The sequence below is a fragment of the Bubalus kerabau genome, chromosome 7 (assembly GCF_029407905.1).
Source record: "Bubalus kerabau isolate K-KA32 ecotype Philippines breed swamp buffalo chromosome 7, PCC_UOA_SB_1v2, whole genome shotgun sequence".
NCBI classification, from domain to species: Eukaryota; Metazoa; Chordata; class Mammalia; order Artiodactyla; family Bovidae; genus Bubalus; species Bubalus kerabau.
This window is the reverse complement of record NC_073630.1, coordinates 63,102,047-63,120,234: the sequence shown is the minus strand read 5'-3', so window position 1 is coordinate 63,120,234 and position 18,188 is coordinate 63,102,047. Positions and strand designations below refer to the sequence as shown.

The following is an 18,188-nucleotide window of genomic DNA, read 5'->3' as shown; positions in this document are numbered from 1 at the left end:
GAGAATTCTGATTCTTCTTAATAAGAACCTCAGCTATTACATTTCCATATATATATATTACCTTTAATTTCATATAATTTCAAATTTACAGAAAAGTTTCAAAAATAATAACAAAACTTTAAATCCCATTTAGTGAAATTCCTAATTTTTGACCATTTGCTTTATCATTTGTGCGTACTTTACATACATATTTTCTTTGATCCATAGGTAGTAATTTGCAGACACTGCATTCCTTTACATCTAATACATAGGTATTCCTTAATTACAAGGATATTCTTTTATATAACTAGAGTGCTTTCATTGAAAGTCAGGAGGTTTAATATTGATAAAATATTGTATAATCCAGTGTGTATTCAAATTTCCTCAATTGTCCAAATAATGTCCTTTATGGATTTTTGTTCCCTTTCTAGGATTACATGTTGCATGTTTAATTATCATGTCTCGTCTTTTTAAATTTGGAACCATTTCTCAGTTTGCCTTTGTCTTTTATGACTTGGACAGTTTTCAGAACACTGTTGCATAGGTCCGTTATTTTATAGAATGTTCTCTCAGTTCGGGTTCTTTCAGTGTTTCCTCAATATTGGATTGAGATTATGCGTTTTCAGCAGAAAGTCCACAGAGTAACATACCGTATTAAAAGACATCAGCCATCATTTTAAGGATTTGCAAGTAGTCATAACATTCACTGTAGATAGTAAATTCCAGGCCAGAGGTCTTGATTTCTGTTTATATTTGGCAAAGAGTACTCAGAAATAAACTAATTTTGAGCACCTGAAATTACAGAGTGGGTTTGTAAGAGAAGAAAATCTGCTATCACGGAGAGAAAAGAATCTAGAGTAAAGAAACTCAATTTAAATTTGGCATGTTTTGAATCCACATCCTTTCCAAGAAATTCATTTTTTAAGTCATCTGCACTATTTCATGCATACCTCCTTAGCCTGGCCTTTCACGATCTGATCCTTTTCTATAGTACTTTCCAGCTTCCTTTTGCTCCCCTACTCACGTTCTGTTCTCCAAGCCTATAATTTTTTTTTCACGTCCCTGTGTGTGCTGTGTACTTTAATGACATTTTTCTCTCTGTAGCAAAACTTTCTGGCTACCTCTGCTTAGAATGTCTTTGAATTCCTTCAGTTTACTTGGCAAGATCCTATTCATCCTTGAAAACTTCTCAAATATTTTCTCTCATAAGAAGCCTTATGTTTACTATTGTAAACCAAACTGTCTTAATCCTAATAAGTAAATTTTCTGAAGCTTTAGATTTTAGGTAGATGTAGAATAATGGTGTATCTACACCATGCAGTGAGAAAAGTAGTAAAGTTGAATAATTAACCAGTATTGTTATATTATGTATATTTTTCATATTTATAACTTTATTTACAGAGCTCTCAATGAAATGTGGAAGTGTCAGAACATGCTTAGAAGTCATGTACGAGAACTGTTGGATTTGCACAAGCAGCCTACAGTAGGTTCATGATTTGTTTAAATTCACAGTTTTAGTCATTGTTAATTTTTCTGTATGATGAAGCAAGCAAAAGGTATCTCAGCTGTTTTATTTTCTAAATGTCAGTTTCTGTGGTTATCCAAGATAAATTTGCATTTCACATGAATATTAAAAAAATCTTATTTTTCACCATGAACACAGAAATGGTGTTTTCTAGTATATCAAGTATTTTGACACTAAGAATTTATAGTTTATCAGTTTTCAAATAATTAGAATTAAATCTCAGTATAAAATTATATTAGAAGTCAAATTTTTTTCCTCTTTGACTTTTGGTCTGTCATTGTAGTATCAGTATCAAATCAAGTATCAATCCTTTGAAGATTCCAAAGTCAAATTAATAAAGAAATGCTGCCCAGCATTTTCTGAAGGTTGAAAAAAGAAACATAAATAATATAAATGCTTCTAAACATATTTGCTAGAGTCGGTGTACTTAGCCAGGGAACCATGCACAGAGACCCCCCTCAGTGGCTGTGGACGCCTAAAGCAAGTGTTGTCTTTTTTTTTTTTTTTTTTTTTTGGTAAATGACCATACAGTCTCTGGAATTGCTTAACTCTGCCTCTGTGGTGCAGAAACAGTCACAGATAGTTCATAAATGAATGGGCATGATTGTGATCCAACAAAACTTGAACAAAAGCGGGAAGTCCATGGGATCATACAGATTCATTAATAAAATAGTACTCTTGTAATGGAGGAAAGGGCAGTAGGAAGGAAGGTGATACATTAATTAATGGGCAACAGAATAGCTAGTAGAACTATTCAGAAAGAAATTTTTTCTACTTTACACATTTTTAGTTAATTTTCTTTGGTGTATAGTTTCACAGTAATTTTGATATGATAATTGTTTTATTTTCTGTTCTGTTTTCTGACAAGATAATTTCCCTATGAAAGTTATATAACTTTCAAAATTTTTAAAATACCTTCCTGCTGGCATATCCTTTCCTTCTGTTTGTGCTAGTTTAATAGTTGTTACTCCATGGTTGTTTGTTATCTGCATAGGCTGTAGATATGGTAAGCCATTTCCTACTGGGTATATTATGATGGATTTTTTTAACTTAAGAAAATGTACAATACTGAGTGTAGGTTTTCTTAATGAAATTTTGTTAGCACATATGACATCATTTGTTTCTGTTTTAAATTTCAGTCAGAAGCTAACTGTTCTGCTATGTTTGGAAAACTGATGACCATAGCAAGTGAGTATGTTTATTCACTTTGTAGGTTTATAGCAGACATCAAATAATTTGCCCAGTGGAACTATCAGTTTAATACTTATTTAGTAAGAAAAAATAATCCTTAATAATTTTATTTCTAAGACCCATATAGTCTTATCTTTTGGTAAAACAGCAGTATTTTTTAAGACAGCTTGGTTTTAGTTTAGTAGTTTTTCTTTTGCAGTATTGATTCTTTTTTAATCTTCTAGAGAATTTGCCTGATCCTGGGAAAGCACAAGATTTTGTGAAGAAATTTAACCAAGTTCTCGGTGATGATGAGAAACTGCGATCTCAGTTGGAGTTGTTAATCAGTCCAACCTGTTCGTGCAAACAGGCAGATGTTTGTGTGGTTAGTAAATTATACTTCTGTATTTGTTCTTCTAGCTTTGCTTATAGAAACTTAGATTTCATTAAAATCTGCTTTACAGAAATTATTTTATTTGTGTGAATGTAACAGTATTGTGAGCTCTGAATCACCTAGGAGTATATCTGTGGTCGACTTAGTTCTCTTTACTTATCACTAGTCAGTCAAATTCCAGGAAAAACACTAGAGAAGTAAGCCAGGGAGATTGGTCCTAGGAATTGAGCAAGATAAAATTCTTTGTATTTAGTAGACATTTATTAGATAAATAAAAATTTTCTAGTGTGTGTGTGTATTCTCCCATGTATCAGCGTGGGAAAAACCCTTGTCAGTATATCAGCAATAGTTCAGTTGCCATATACACATTTATAAACAAGGTAATTCCTGTTTAGGCTTTTGTCTTCATTCTATTTTTAGACTATTTTATAGAAAACCAGTTGTTGACAATACCCATGGAAAAATTCATTCATTTACTTACCATTTTATGAGACAGTTTCTAATTTCATCTTTACCGTTTACTACTGGTGTGACCTTTTAGCAAGTTGTTTAGTATTTTTGAGACTCATTTTTTTCATCTCTAAATGTTAACAACCTCACAGGGTTGTTAAGAGGATATAGATAGATATGGATATAGGTATCCTACCTAATACATGGTTCCAGACTGCCCTTTAGGATTTAAATATTAATAAATTTGTATTTCACATATATGACAGTATTACACATATATAACACAATATAGTATTACACATATATGCCAAACACTATGCTTGGGACCAGGCTTATACAGATGAATAAGAGAAAGAAAATCATTTCAGTTATTTATGTCTAACTTTGCTCTAGAAAGATAATTATTTAAATATGTGATTAGGGATAAGGACTATATACAAAGTCATTTGGGAGCATGGAGTATGTTGGGTTTTTTTTTCTCAGTCTAATAGGCATATAGGGTCTATAAACAGATGTATATACAAAGTCATTTGGGAGCATGGAATATGTTGTTTTTTTTTTTTTCTCAGTCTAATAGGCATATAGAATCTTAAAAGAGTAGTAATTAGGAAGAGGTGGGAGGAAGCCAGTTTAGGGAAGAGAGCAGTGGATTCTTCCATTGTACCTAGGGATGTGAATGTCACAAGTGCCCAAAATAACCTTGTCTTTGCACTTCTGAATGGGATGGTTTGCTGAGAACATTTAAAGGTTTCATTTACTTCTTGGTATTTAGAATTCCAGTTCCAGAATACTGTGTTCTGCTGGGTATCTACTAATATAATTGGATCATAGAATGAAATGGCTTGAAAAATACCATAGAGATAATTGGTTTAACCACTTCATTTTACAGATAAAGATTACATTTTAAAGAGATGAAGTTTCTCATCCAGTGTTTCACAGCTAGTGACTGAGCTTCAAGTAGAGTCCAGATCTTAATAGACCCATGACAGTGTTCTTTCTATATATTTCATCATTTGCAAGAACCCATACAAACTGAGTACTGCCCAAGAAATACAAATCTTAAGAATGAATAATCAAGTGGTACTTTTTGGTCTGAGAAAAATAGGACTTGAATTTGAAAAGTGATAGTAACGTGATTCCTGCTATTTGTCAGAACAGATATATCTAAGAGCTTCCAAATCCAGAAAGTATATGCAAAGCAGATGTAAGGAAAATATCTCAGGGTGAATTGATGGTAGGAAGCAGGAGAATAGAGACGTAGAAAGTCTTTTTTTTTTTTTTTTTTTTTGAACGTGTAAAGGAAACTTTATTTGTTGCTGCCTACTTGCCACATACTAATTTGACTTGTTGCTTATCCCCAGTATAAGCTTACATTTAGGATTATGACAGATATACTTTTTAAAAATAATTGTTATGAGAGATTACCTAAATATTACATACATAAAATGTGGTTTGAAGAATTACTTAAATATGTTATTATTTATATGCATTGGTATATTTTATATAGTGCTATCACTGTGCTTAAATGTGATTTACTCTTTTTCCTGTTAGCATTTCCTTTATTTTTCCTGTACTTATATGTAATACCATAATTCTTTTCTAATGCCTAGTTCTTTCATTTTTTAATACTGACTATATAGTTTGCCTAGCAGTTTTCCAATGGCATAGTTGTTGTTAGACAATCACTGACTTTATCTTATGTTAAAGCAAGTAAATTTTATACCAAGTGGGAGAAAATCCCCTCTTTAGGAAGACTTGCACAAAGTAAGTCTGATTTCAAAAGATAATACAAATATTTATTTTCTCAAATGCTGAAACTTTGCTGAGTTAATTACTACTTGCAAAATAAATCAAGCACTTCCTAGTGACTAATAAATTTTCTTCTGAATCTCAGTCCTTTGGATTTTTACACTCTAATAGCAAACATGGATGCTATCTAATTTAATATGATCTTCATAATTAATTTGTGTCAATGTGTCACTGAGGGACTTCCCAGGTGATCCAGTGGCTAAGACTCCTTGCTGCCAATGCAGGGGTCCAGGGTTCATTCCCTAATTAGGAAACTAGATCCCAAGTGTTGCAACTAAGACCCAGCAAAGCCAAATTAATTAATTAATTTTTTTTTTTAAGTCACTGAAAGTACAACAGAAATTTGTTTCCTTTATCCCCTTGGCACATTTCCTTAAATTTTTTTTTTTTTTTCATGAAAAAACTAATAAATAGAGTGACTGTTATTTGTTACATTGCTTTATAGTTTGGAAAGCAATGTGCTTTATCTTCTCAACTAGCATTTCCACTTATTCATCAGAGATAATCAATGAAAAGTCTTGTTATTAATGTAAATTTCTTTCTCTAGTACCCAACACATTATAAATTCAACCTTGTCTTTGGATGATTCAGTCTCTTACAGTCATTAAGTCCTTATATTCTTTAGAAACTTTCAGCAGTAATATCTTTTCTTTTGCAGGAACTCTTTGATATGTCACCATTTTTTAACTCAACTATGATCTTCCAGAACTGAAAAACTTTATACACTTAAAAGTCTTCTCTTTAAAAAAAAAAAATTGTTGACCAAAAGAAAAGTTTTTTCAGGCTATGAAGTAAACCATTGAAACATGCCCATGACAGTATAAATTATTTTAATTTTTTCAAAAGTAGATACTAAAGGGACTTCCCTAGTGGTCCAGTGGTTAAGACTCTACACTCCCAATGCAGAGGCCCAGGTTTGATCCCTGGTCAGGGAACTAGATCCTGCATGCTGCAACTAAGAACTGGTGCAGCCATTAAACAAATAAATGCATATCAGTTGTAAAAATATACAGCATTAAAGATTGTCTACTATGTAGTAATTTCATGGGAGAAATACGAGACAAAAGGCATAAATCATACCATGTTACCCCCCTTTTTTCCTCTACAGTCTATATTTTCTAGTACTTGGGTAATGAGTATATCATTTTAATCAGGGTATAAAGCAGAGAAAGTTTTTTTTTTTCTTTTTTTACATCTGATGGTATTGAATCCTTAAATGCTTTTGATGCCTAGGATCATTTTTATTTTGAAAAACATGAAAGGATCATACTTACAGTGAAACTCTTTCCCTTCCTATAGAGAGAAATAGCCCGGAAACTTGCCAATCCTAAGCAGCCAACAAATCCTTTTCTAGAGATGGTCAAATTTCTGTTGGAAAGAATTGCACCTGTGCACATTGATTCAGAAGCCATCAGGTAAACTAGGAGTTATATTCATTCATAAATAAAATATAATTTGAAACTACAGTGTTGTAAGTTTAAATTCTGGGTCCCCAACGAGACCTCAAAAGGTATACAGGGAACCTATATCATGTATCATTCAAGTTGAAAGAAAGACAGGCTCCTTTTCTGATCGTTGGTTTGTTTCATTACTTTTTATTTATTTTTAAAAAGAAATCTTGTGTTTATTTTTACCTTGTATGTTCTCATTAAAGAAAACCTAGAACATAAGAAAATCTATAGCTATCATCAGCCTTTGAGTTTTCTTAACCCTTTTCATGGCCACATAAAGTTTTTTAGTATGTATTACATCACCGTTTACTTGAGATATGTGAGAAACAGAATAGCGTTATGAAAGGAGCACAAGATTGCCATTAGACTAATCTGCTTTCAGAACACATCTGTTAACCAATTTTTGGCTTTAATTTAGTTTTTAATGTATTTTTAACTTTAATATGGGTATAATATCTCCTTGTGGATGAGTGTGATAATTAGTAATAATATGTAAAAAATAAGCAGACTAGCATCACAAACATTGACATCTATTGTCTTTGATTAATTGTTCCCATGATTTCATATGTTTCAGTTATTTCTAATGATTTTCAGTTGTAAACTTCAGAGAATACTTATACCTTGTACTAACCATTTTTCCAGCTCATCAGCTATAAATCTTTCCATTTCGGGTTACTAACTAGCATTTATTGATTCTCTTTTCTTTGAATTAGGAGACCTGGTTCTAGCCATTACTAGTACGTGACTCACTGGTTGTATTAAAATGCCAATCATATTAGTTTGCTAGGGCTGCCATGGCAAAATACCACAGACTGTGTGGCTTAAACAACAGAAATTTGTATTCTCACATTCTGGAGAGTAGCAGTCCAAGATCAAGTTTGATTTCTCCTGGAGCCTCTCCATGGCATGCAGTTAACCTCCTCTTTTCTCTCCTCACATGTCTGTGTCCTGACCTCCTCTTCACATAGGAAAACAGCCATTTGGGATTATGGCCCACCCATCTGACCTCAGTTTACCTTAATTATCTCATTAAATAATTAAAATCTCATCTATTTCCAAGTAGTCACATTCTGAGGTGTCCTGGAGGTTAGGACTTCGACATATGAATTTAGGGTATTCAATTCAATCTGTAGTGATGATGTTTGTTTTTTAACTAAGATCTTATCCTTTAATCTTATTAGCAAATAAGAAAGCTAAGGTTCTGAGAAAAACATGGTGGTTTTTTACAGCTGGGTGATAGCAAAAGGTATTTTGCTATTAATTTTTAATAGAGATACCCCATATCCAAGAGCAAAGGAGCAGCCCCAGCAAGATGATAGGAGGGGCAAATTCGCATTTAGAATCAAACCCCATTCCCGCCGGAGACGCTCAGAGGGCTCAAACCAACCTTGTGTGCACCAGGACTCAGGGCCCTCACAGAGACGGACACAGAACTGTGTCTGAGCGTCTCCTATGGAGGTACAGGTCACTAGCGTCAGCTAGTGGAGGAGGTGGAATTCCAGTTGAGCTATCTCAAATCGTGTAAGTGCTGTACTCAATATGTCAGCAAATTTGGAAAACTCAGTAGTGGCCACAGGATTGGAAAAGGTCAGTTTTCATTCCAATCCGAAAGAAAGGCAATGCCAAAAAATGCTCGAACTACTGCACAATTGCCCTCATCTCACACACTAGTAAAGTAATGCTCAAAATTCTCCAAGCCAGGCTTCAACAGTACATGGACCATGAGCTTCCAGATGGTTCAGGCTGGTTTTACAAAAGGCAGAGGAACCAGAAATCAAATTGCGAACATCCTCTGGATCATCGAAAAAGCAAGAGAATTCCAGGAAAACATCTATTTCTGCTTTATCGACTATGCCAAAGCCTTTGACTGTGTGGATCACCACAAACTGTGGAAAATTCTGAAAGAGATGGGAATACCAGACCACCTGACCTCTTCAGAAATCTGTATGCAGGCCTTTTCTTGTTTTTAATGGAGTGATTTTAAATATTTAAATACCGTTAAAGGGTACTAAGTGGTATTTTACTGGTAGTCCAGTGGCTAAGACTCCAGGCAGGGGCCGTGGTTTGATCTCTAGTTGGGGAACTAAATCCTACATGCTGCAACTAAGAGTTTGTATGCCACAACTGAAAGTTCGCATGCTGTAACGAAAGATCCCACTGCTGCTGCTGCTAAGTCACTTCAGTCGTGTCCGACTCTGTGTGACCCCAGAGATGGCAGCCCACCAGGCTCCCCCGTCCCTGGGATTCTCCAGGCAAGAACACTGGAGTGGGTTGCCATTTCCTTCTCCAAAAGATCCCATAGGGCACAGCTATTGGTAAGACACAGTATCGCGAAATAAATAAATAATTTTTTTAAGATACTAAAAGAAAAGAGGTTGAAGATAGGTTAAGGGGAATAGAAGTATGATGGAGCACCATCAGTAAGAAAATGGACCAGTAAGAAGAAAATCTTCCCCTATGGTGTTAAAAAATGATAGATACAAATTAAAGAAAGTTAGAAAATAGGAAAATTACAGTTTTCCCTAAAAGCTCCATTGTTCTCCTTTAGGTCAAAAGTTAGATAGTCTACTCAGTGGAAGAATTTAAAAAGGAGACCTGAGTTAGAATGATAAAGATTTAGAGCAGTTGTTATAGGATAGGAAAGAAAGGGACACATGGAAGATATCCAAGCAGTTTTGAACATGCATTTGGATTGGTGATGATCTTTTGCTTCATCATACTCTGTGAAGTATTTGGAGTATGTATTATTTATCTGATTTACAGATCAGTAATATTACTTTCACGAAAAGAAGAATTATAGTTCTGGCTTCAATATTTGGATTTGCCTCATACAACTTTTTGACTTATAATGGTGATCCCACCCACACCGTAATGAAAGCAAATTATACCTGCCTTGTTTTACACTGTAGTTCCAGGATAGACCCTAAGACTCAGTTCACAATAGGTAGTCAGTTAATACGTATTAAATAAATGCATGCACTGATAATTATGAGTAGTCAGAAACATGTATAAATTTTATCAAATATTTGTAGTTTTATTTATAAATTCACGTGTTTTATGGGATTTCCTTCTAATAGCTTAAATCAGAATATTTTTTTCAAAATGGAAATAATTTTTTAAAAAATACATAATGTCAATGGTGAAAAAGTTGGCTTAAAGCTCAGCATTCAGAAATCTAAGATCATGGCATCCAGTCCCATCACTTCATGGCAAATAGATGGGGAAAGAGTGGAAACAGTGTCAGACTTCATTTTTGGGGGCTCCAAAATCACTGCAGATGGAGATTGCAGCCATGAAATTAAAAGACGCTTACTCCTTGGAAGGAAAGTTATGACCAACCTAGACAGCATATTAAAAAGCAGAGATGTTACTTTGTCAACAAAGTCCATCTAGTCAAGGCTATGGTTTTTCCAGTAATCATGTATGGATGTGAGAGTTGTACTATAAAGAAAGCTGAGCACTGAAGAATTGATGCTCTTGAAGACTGTGGTGTTGGAGAAGACTCTTGAGAGTCCTTGGACTGCAAGGAGAGCCAACCAGTCCATCCTAAAGGAGATCAGTCCTGGGTGTTCATTGGAGGGACTGATGCTGAAGCTGAAACTCCAGTCTTTTGGTCTCCTGATGCAAAGAGCTGTCTCATTTGAAAAGACCCTGATCCTGGGAAAGATTGAGGGCAGGAGGAGAAGGGGACAACAGAGGATGAGATAGCTGCATGGCATCACCGACTCGATGGACATGAGTTTATGTAAACTCCGGGGTACTGACTAAAATTAAAAATGCTGACTATAGAGGGGCTTCCTGGTGGCTAAGAATCTGCCTGTCAGTGCAGGAGACATGAGTTGGATCCCTGTTCTGGGAAGATCCCGCGTGCTGCGGAGCAGCTAAGCCCATATGACACACAACTATTGAGCCTGTGCTCTGAGCCTAGAAACTGTAGAATACTGAGCCCTTGTGCCCAAACTACTGAAACCCAAATGCCCTAGAGGTCATGCTCTGCAACAAGAGAAACCACCGCAATGAGAAGCCTGTGTACCACCACTAGAGAGTAACCACCGCACTCTGCAACTAGAGAAAAGTCTGAGCAGCGACAAGGACACAGCATAACCAAAAATAAAAAATGTTTTTTTAATTACTGACTGTACAAAGTGTTGATGTATACATAACTAACAGTGTGTTGGTGATGTTGAAAGCAGTTTGTTTTAGCATCAGATTATCTCAACATTGTCTCAACTCAGGAATCCCAATATTAGACATTTGCCCATAAGAAAGTGAAGTCACTCAGTCGTGTCCGACTCTTTGTGACCCCATGGACTGTAGCCCACCAGGCTCCTCCACCCATGGGATTCTCAAGGCAAGAGTACCGGAGTGGGTTGCCATTTCCTTCTCCAGGGGATCTTCCCGACCCAGGGATCAAACCCAGGTCACCTGCATTGTAGGCAGACGCTTTACTGTCTGAGCCACCAGGGAAGTCCTGCGTATAAGAAAGGAAGACGTCATTATGTCTTTGGGTTTCCCTGTTGGCTCATCAGTGAAAGAATCTACCTGCAATGCAGAAAACACAGGTTTGATCCCTGGGTCAGGAAGATTCCTTGGATAAGGAAATGGCAACCCACTCCAGTAGTCATTCCTGGGAAATTCTACGAACAAAGGAGCCTGACAGGCTACAGTTCATGGGGTCACAGGGTCAGACATGACTTAGCAACTAAACCACCACTGCTCCTTGTGTTTAAAGTGGAAATACCCAGAAGTCCATCAGTTGGTAATTGGATAAAAATAATTGTGGTATATCTATACACCAGCAATAGAGAGGAAGTTCATTCAGTGGTTCACACTGATCCTGTGCAACAACATGGAGGAGTCTCAAAAGCGTTATGTCACATAGAAGTTGTCAAACACAAAATATATAAAATTTTATAAAAGGTAAAATTCTACTGGCAGAAAGTTGATCAGTTATTGCCAGAGTAGGAAAAGGGAATTAACCACAGAAGAAGTGTAGGGTAGGTTTTTGTGGTGATGACAGTTGTTTCATGTATATATCACTACAGTGATTCACCACTTTATGGTGGATTCACCACTAGAATGGCTATGATCAAAAAGTTGAGTTGGCAGGAATGTAGAAAAATTGGAACCTTCATGTATTGCTAATGGGTGTAAAATGTTGGAGGTGCTTTGGAAAGCAGTTTGACAGTCCTCCAAAAGTTAAGCCTGGAGGTACCATATGTGTGGGCATGCGCTCAGTCGTGTCCAACTCTTGTGACCACATGGAGTGTAGCCCACGGGAGTGGGTTGCTGTTTCCTCCTCCAGAGTATCTTCCTGACCCAAGGGAAGATGAACCTTGAGAACTCCATTTATATGAAGTATTCAGATTAGGCAAATATATATAGTAGCACAAAGTAGATTAGAGGATGCTTAGGGCTGAAGAAGTTGGAGGTGAATAAGGAGTGACTCCTAATGGAAATGGGACACAACTGAGCACACACACACCTACTGGGGAAGGGGGTTTGTTTTGAAGTAGGGTGAAAGCTAAGTTTGTTGAATATTTGCCTGTACTGGGACATCACTAACAAGGAAATGAAATCTCAAGAACGAAGCTCATGTTTGTTTTAACTTAAAATAGTATCTTGTTGACCAGGTAGTTTCTAGTTTGTGGCGGTTAGTTGTAGTTGAAAAACTAATAATGTTGAACATTAAATACTTTTTAATTGTTGATTCTGTGTGTGGGTATATAGAGAGAGCACAATGCTTCTCATGAATTGCTTTCAATTTCTTTGCTATAAATCTCTAGGAGTGGTATTAGTGATTCAATAAATTAATTATGTGATTAATTCAATGCCTTTGCTCATTTATGTGTTTACTATTTGTGTTTTTATTTTGAGTGAGTTCTCATTTGTCTATTTAGCAACTGCTATCCTAACGTTTTTCTTAAAATTGCAAATTATCTCCATTTATGGATATGAATATTACATTGCTTATACTTAAAAATACATATTTCTGGTACATTTGACAGTTTTGTTGCTTTTCATTAGAATTACTGTTATACGTGGATGGGAGGATAAACTAAAAATAAGCTCATTTGTCATGTAGAGAGGGAAGTTTAAAAAATCACAAAATTACTTTTTCTTCCAGAAAATATTTAATTTGATGTTCATAGAGTCTGTATATGTCTGCTACAATGCAATTAAGATATAGTTACTAATCTAGTAGTGTTACTAATTTAGATTGTCTTATTTTAATAGTGCACTGGTAAAACTGATGAATAAATCAATAGAAGGGACAGCAGATGATGAGGAGGAGGGTGTAAGTCCAGATACAGCTATTCGTTCAGGACTTGAACTTCTTAAGGTATTTTGTCTTAAAACAGCTTGTCTTTTCTGCAGTCATATTTTTTTTTAATTGGTGGGAAATTGCTTTACTGTTTTGTGTTGGTTTCTGCCATACAACAGTGCAAATCAGTCATAATTTTATATATATATATCCTTTCCCTCCTGAGCCTTCCTCCCCTCTCCTCGTCCCTCCCCTTTAGGTCTCCATAGAGCACCTGGCTGAGTGGGCTCCCTTTGTTATTTAGCAACATCCCACTGACTGTTTTACACCTGATAGTGTATATTTGTCAATACCACTTTCTCAATTTCTCCCACCCTCAACTTCCCCAGCTGTGTCCACAAGTCTGTTCTTTACTAGGCTCGTCAGTACCATTTTTCTAGATGCCATATGTATTCTGCAGTTATAATATGAATCACCTTAAAGATATGCAAGGGTCAGGCTTTATTTCATTGGAAGTATTCAAAAGATTAAAATTTGTAATACAGCATTTTATAAAAATAACATGTTTTCTGAATTATACTAATGTAATTATTTTACATTATAAAATAATATTTTTGGAGTTTTGCTGTTTCATTCATTCATCATGTGCATGCCTGCTATGCTTATAACAGTATGTGCTAAATGATTTAGTCTTACCTTTCAAATAACCTGCATATTGGTTAGTAGGATTGCTCACAGGAATTACTGTAAGACATCATTTATCTGATTGGGATTTTTTTTTTTTTTTTAACAAATGGTAAACAGATGCCAAAGAGGTCAGAGAATTGAACAATTAGTAAGAGACATAATTTAATCTAGAGGGGGAGCACAGCATCATCAAAGAGAATAATTTGGGGCATGTTTTATGGATTGTGAATGTAGCCTGAGTAGTTAGAATTATTGCTTTGAGGAGTGATGAAAGACAAGATTGTTTCCAGATTGTGGAAATAAAATTTTTTTTTTACAGAGGAAAATCATCTTTAAGGCAAACATTTTTAATAGGTTTGATTCAGCTTTTCAAATTTAAATCCTCATTTTTCTCTGAATATTTAAAACCTCATAAGTAAATATTATCACTCTGAACCCTACCAAAGGAGACACTCTCTCCACTTTATAACCCATTTAAAAAATGCTTATATAATAAGTTAATGAGGGCTACATACTCCATTCCCCTACCTCCTTATTTTTCTTTTAGGCCTTATTCCATGTGTCAGGCTGACTAAATTGTTTTTGCTTCATGGAAGGTAAACTTTGTAGACACATTATTTCTAACTTGCTGGAAATTCCTTAAAGATAGCCTAGAACTTATGTCTTAATAAATAAAGGGAACAATTATTTATATGTTTGTAATCATGATTAAAATTTTCCAATAATGACTTCAGTTCCGTTCAGTTCAGTCACTCAGTCGTGTCTGACTTTGCGACCCCATGATTCGCAGCACGCCAGGCCTCCCTGTCCATCACCCACTCCCGGAGTTCACTCAGACTCACGTCCATCAAATCAGTGATGCCATCCAGCCATCTCATCCTCTGTCGTCCCCTTCTCCTCCTGCCCCCAATCCCTCCCAGCATCAGAGTCTTTTCCAATGAGTCAACTCTTCGCATGAAGTGGCCAGAGTACTGGAGTTTCAGCTTTAGCATCATTCCTTCCAAAGAAATCCCAGGGCTGATCTCCTTCAGAATGGACTGGTTGGATCTCCTTGCAGTCCAAGGGACTCGCATGATTAAAATTTTCCAATAATGACTACTTATGAGTAAATTTTTTGTGATGGATTTCACTTAAAATATTTTCTTATAGAGTATCTTTTGCCAGTGAAATAAAGCCTATTGTTAGCATTTTGTTCCCATCTATCACTCCCATGAAAAAGGAGCCACATTTCCCACATTCCCCGTATCAGAATAGACTAAGAGGTAGGGAAGAAAACAGGACCAGGGCTGTCAGTCAAGAACTGTTAGCCACAACTCGCCTCAAGGGAGGCTACAAGATACAATCTTGATTGTGTTGCTAGCATATGCAGCTCATGATTTAAAATTTTATTTCTAGTAGAAAACAGTTCTTTTAATGCATTATAACCATTGTGTGAACTTAAAAACATTATATCTGTTCCTTTAGGTTCTGTCTTTCACACATCCTACCTCGTTCCACTCTGCAGAGACATATGAGTCCCTGTTGCAGTGCCTCAGAATGGAAGATGACAAGGTAGCAGAAGCCGCCATACAGATTTTTAGAAACACAGGCCACAAAATAGAAACAGACCTACCCCAGATACGGTCGTGAGTATGCATTTTCTTATGATCAACACAAGAGTTTTCCAAGTGTCGGAATCTTAGGGTCATTGTTTCCCTTAGGAAGATATGGAGGAGGAAAGATGACTTTTATTTAGAAGCTGCTTTTCTGTATCCTTTGTTTTCATCATTTCTCTGTCTGACTTATCTCCTCTACCATTCGAATATGGGCGGAGGAACAACCTAAAATTTTTATTTTAAATATTAATATTAATTATCAAAAGTTATCACAGAATTTAGGATTAATACATCTTTCTAATTTATTTGTTTTTCTCCAACTCCAAATTCAGTAGGTACTGCCTTCATATCTCACTCAAGAATTGTATAATCAAAGGTGCTTAATGAAATGTTCATTAGTTGCTTAGTTGTCGGTCATGGTTCTTTTCTCTCTCTAGATTACTTCCCCTCTCCTCATACGAATGAAGTACATTTTGGTATTTTTACTTTGGCAGCTTTAAGAGGTTGCCTTAGGAGCAGAATTTGTGCTGAGAGTGTGATTTAGACATAAGACACGGGAGATGTCTTGGAGGAAGAGCACATTGTTGATAGCTATTATAATCAGATGTTCAAGGTATTTATGTAAATAGCTTGAGGTAAATTCAAATCAAACCCATTTTTCCTCATGATATATTAATAGAATAAGAGAATTCATGACTCCTTAAGTTTTTATTGGATTTTTGAGCTAATAGTTTAATTTGAGAAATAATTCAACATTTATTGTATATCCTTTTCATCGTCAGCACTGTAGTGGCTTATATAAAAGATTACCACTGTCAGTCCCTGCCGTCAAGGAGTTTATACTCTAGAAATGATAATTTTTATCTTTGTACATTATAGAAAAAATGATTGACACAGTGGGCTAAAGTTACTGTGAATTTTACAAAGTGGGAAAGTCTATACTTTTTTTAAGGTGAAGGATGTACTTAAAGGAATTCTGTCCCAGAAGGAACAGTAGAAGAGGTAACTTTGGACATGACTACTAAAACCTCTTGTTCTTAAGACTTGTTGTTCAGTCGATAAGTGGTATCTGACTCTGTGACGCCGTGAACTGCAGCACGCCAGGCTTCCCTTTGCTTCATTATCTCCCCGAGTTTGTTCAAACTCATGCCCACTGAGTCAGTGATACCATCCAACCATCTCATCCTCTGTCACCCCCTTCTCTTACCCTCAATCTTTCCCAGCATCAGTGTCTTTTCCAGTAAATCGGCTCTGCGTATCAGGTGGTCAGAGTATTGGAGCTTCAGCTTCAGCATCAGTTCTTCCACTAAATATTCAGAGTTGATTTCCTTCAGGATTGACTGATTTCATCTTCTGTCTAAGGGACTTTTTACGAGTCTTCTGCAGCACCACAATTTAGAAGCATCAATTCTTCAGCACTCAACCTTCTTTATGGTCCAACTCTCATATCCATCCATGACTACTGGAAAAACCATAGCTTTGACTATACAGACCTTTGTCGGCAGTGATTTCTCTGCTTTTTAATATGCTATCTAGGTTTGTCATAGCTTTTCTTAAGACTAATCAGGAAGGAAGGAGGGAATTATTGAAAAAGCAGAGAAGCACAACACTGCAGACCTCAATAACAACCCTGGTGGTGTAACTGGATTATAGCACACTAGAAAAACAAGGAGCAAGGTTAAAGTTGACCTATGCATCATCCTTTCATTAGGCTAAGAAGAATTAATAATGTATTTAATGACAGTTTGATCAAAACGCTTACCTTCTTTTGTTACTAACTGGTCTTATTTATAAGAACTGTTACCTTGGTAAATGAATTTGAAAGAAAGACTTCAACAGTGCTCAGTCAAGGAATGTATTGATATTTGTGCATGAAAATCCTTTTCATTATTCTAAACTGTATGGAGAAAAGTATGGCACATTCATAAATTTCAAGGTAGACTTCACACTGACTAGCATATGTTCCAGTTTTTTGATTGATGTGCATAAAGGTTTAGAGTATTGCTGTTTATATCTAGCCTTCCCTTATTATAAGACAAGGGTCCCCAACCTCCAGGCCGCAGATGAGTCCTGATTCCATAGATCAGTACACAGCAGGAGGTGGGCAGCAGGGGAGCAAGCAAAGCTTCATCTGTATTTAGAGCTGCTTGTGTTACCACCTGAGCTCTACCTCCTGTCAGATCAGCAGCAGCTTTAGATTCTCACAGAAGCGCGAACCCTTCTATGAACTGCACATGTGCGTGCTTTTGAGAATCATCCTCAAACCATCTTCCCCTCCCTATCCATGGTAAAAACTGTCTTCCACAAACTGGTCCCCTGTGCCAGAAAGGTTGAGGACCGCTGTTATAGTATGACCCTTTTTCACTATTGCACTTGATTTGATATCATTGACCTTATAATCTATAAAGTAGTAGTATTACACCAGATGTATAGCAAGTATCTTTTCCTAAATTTTTGTTTTGGCTTACGAATTTTCTTTTGATGTAAAAAAAAATACTTAAGTTCATTATAAAAAGCTGAAACTTTAGAAACTATAAATGAAGAGAGTCACTTAACATTTTGATGTATATTTTATATGAATGTTTTGTCTTATCCATTTGATGTATATGCCAATTTTTTATATTTTGATAGAAACATGCCATACTTTATTTGCATACCTTCTCTCACTGGTATGTTCTTATCTGTTTTTTAATGAAATTTGACCTTTTGCTACTTTTTTCCCCATGGCTGCTTTAAAACAACTGAAGAGGATTGTGAGAGGGAAGTGGAAAATTTAGGAGTATTTTGCTAGAAGACAAATGTGAAAATATGACATGGGGCAGTTTTAGATTATAAATTAAAGGTGGCTTGTTTACTTCTCCAT

The 18,188-nt window shown here is 35.8% G+C and overlaps 1 protein-coding gene across 5 annotated transcripts in view; it reads left to right on the top strand.

The window, feature by feature from the left end:
* The window catches only part of PDS5A (PDS5 cohesin associated factor A), a 133,829-nt gene that overhangs the window by 78,997 nt on the left and 36,644 nt on the right, over positions 1-18,188 (top strand). For all 5 annotated transcript variants that reach the window (XM_055588334.1, XM_055588332.1, XM_055588336.1 and 2 more), the window contains 6 exons: positions 1,381-1,462; positions 2,644-2,692; positions 2,920-3,059; positions 6,627-6,742; positions 13,016-13,121; positions 15,195-15,355. In XM_055588334.1, coding sequence (XP_055444309.1) covers positions 1,381-1,462; positions 2,644-2,692; positions 2,920-3,059; positions 6,627-6,742; positions 13,016-13,121; positions 15,195-15,355 — 654 coding nt within the window. The remainder of the gene's footprint in view (positions 1-1,380; positions 1,463-2,643; positions 2,693-2,919; positions 3,060-6,626; positions 6,743-13,015; positions 13,122-15,194; positions 15,356-18,188) is intronic.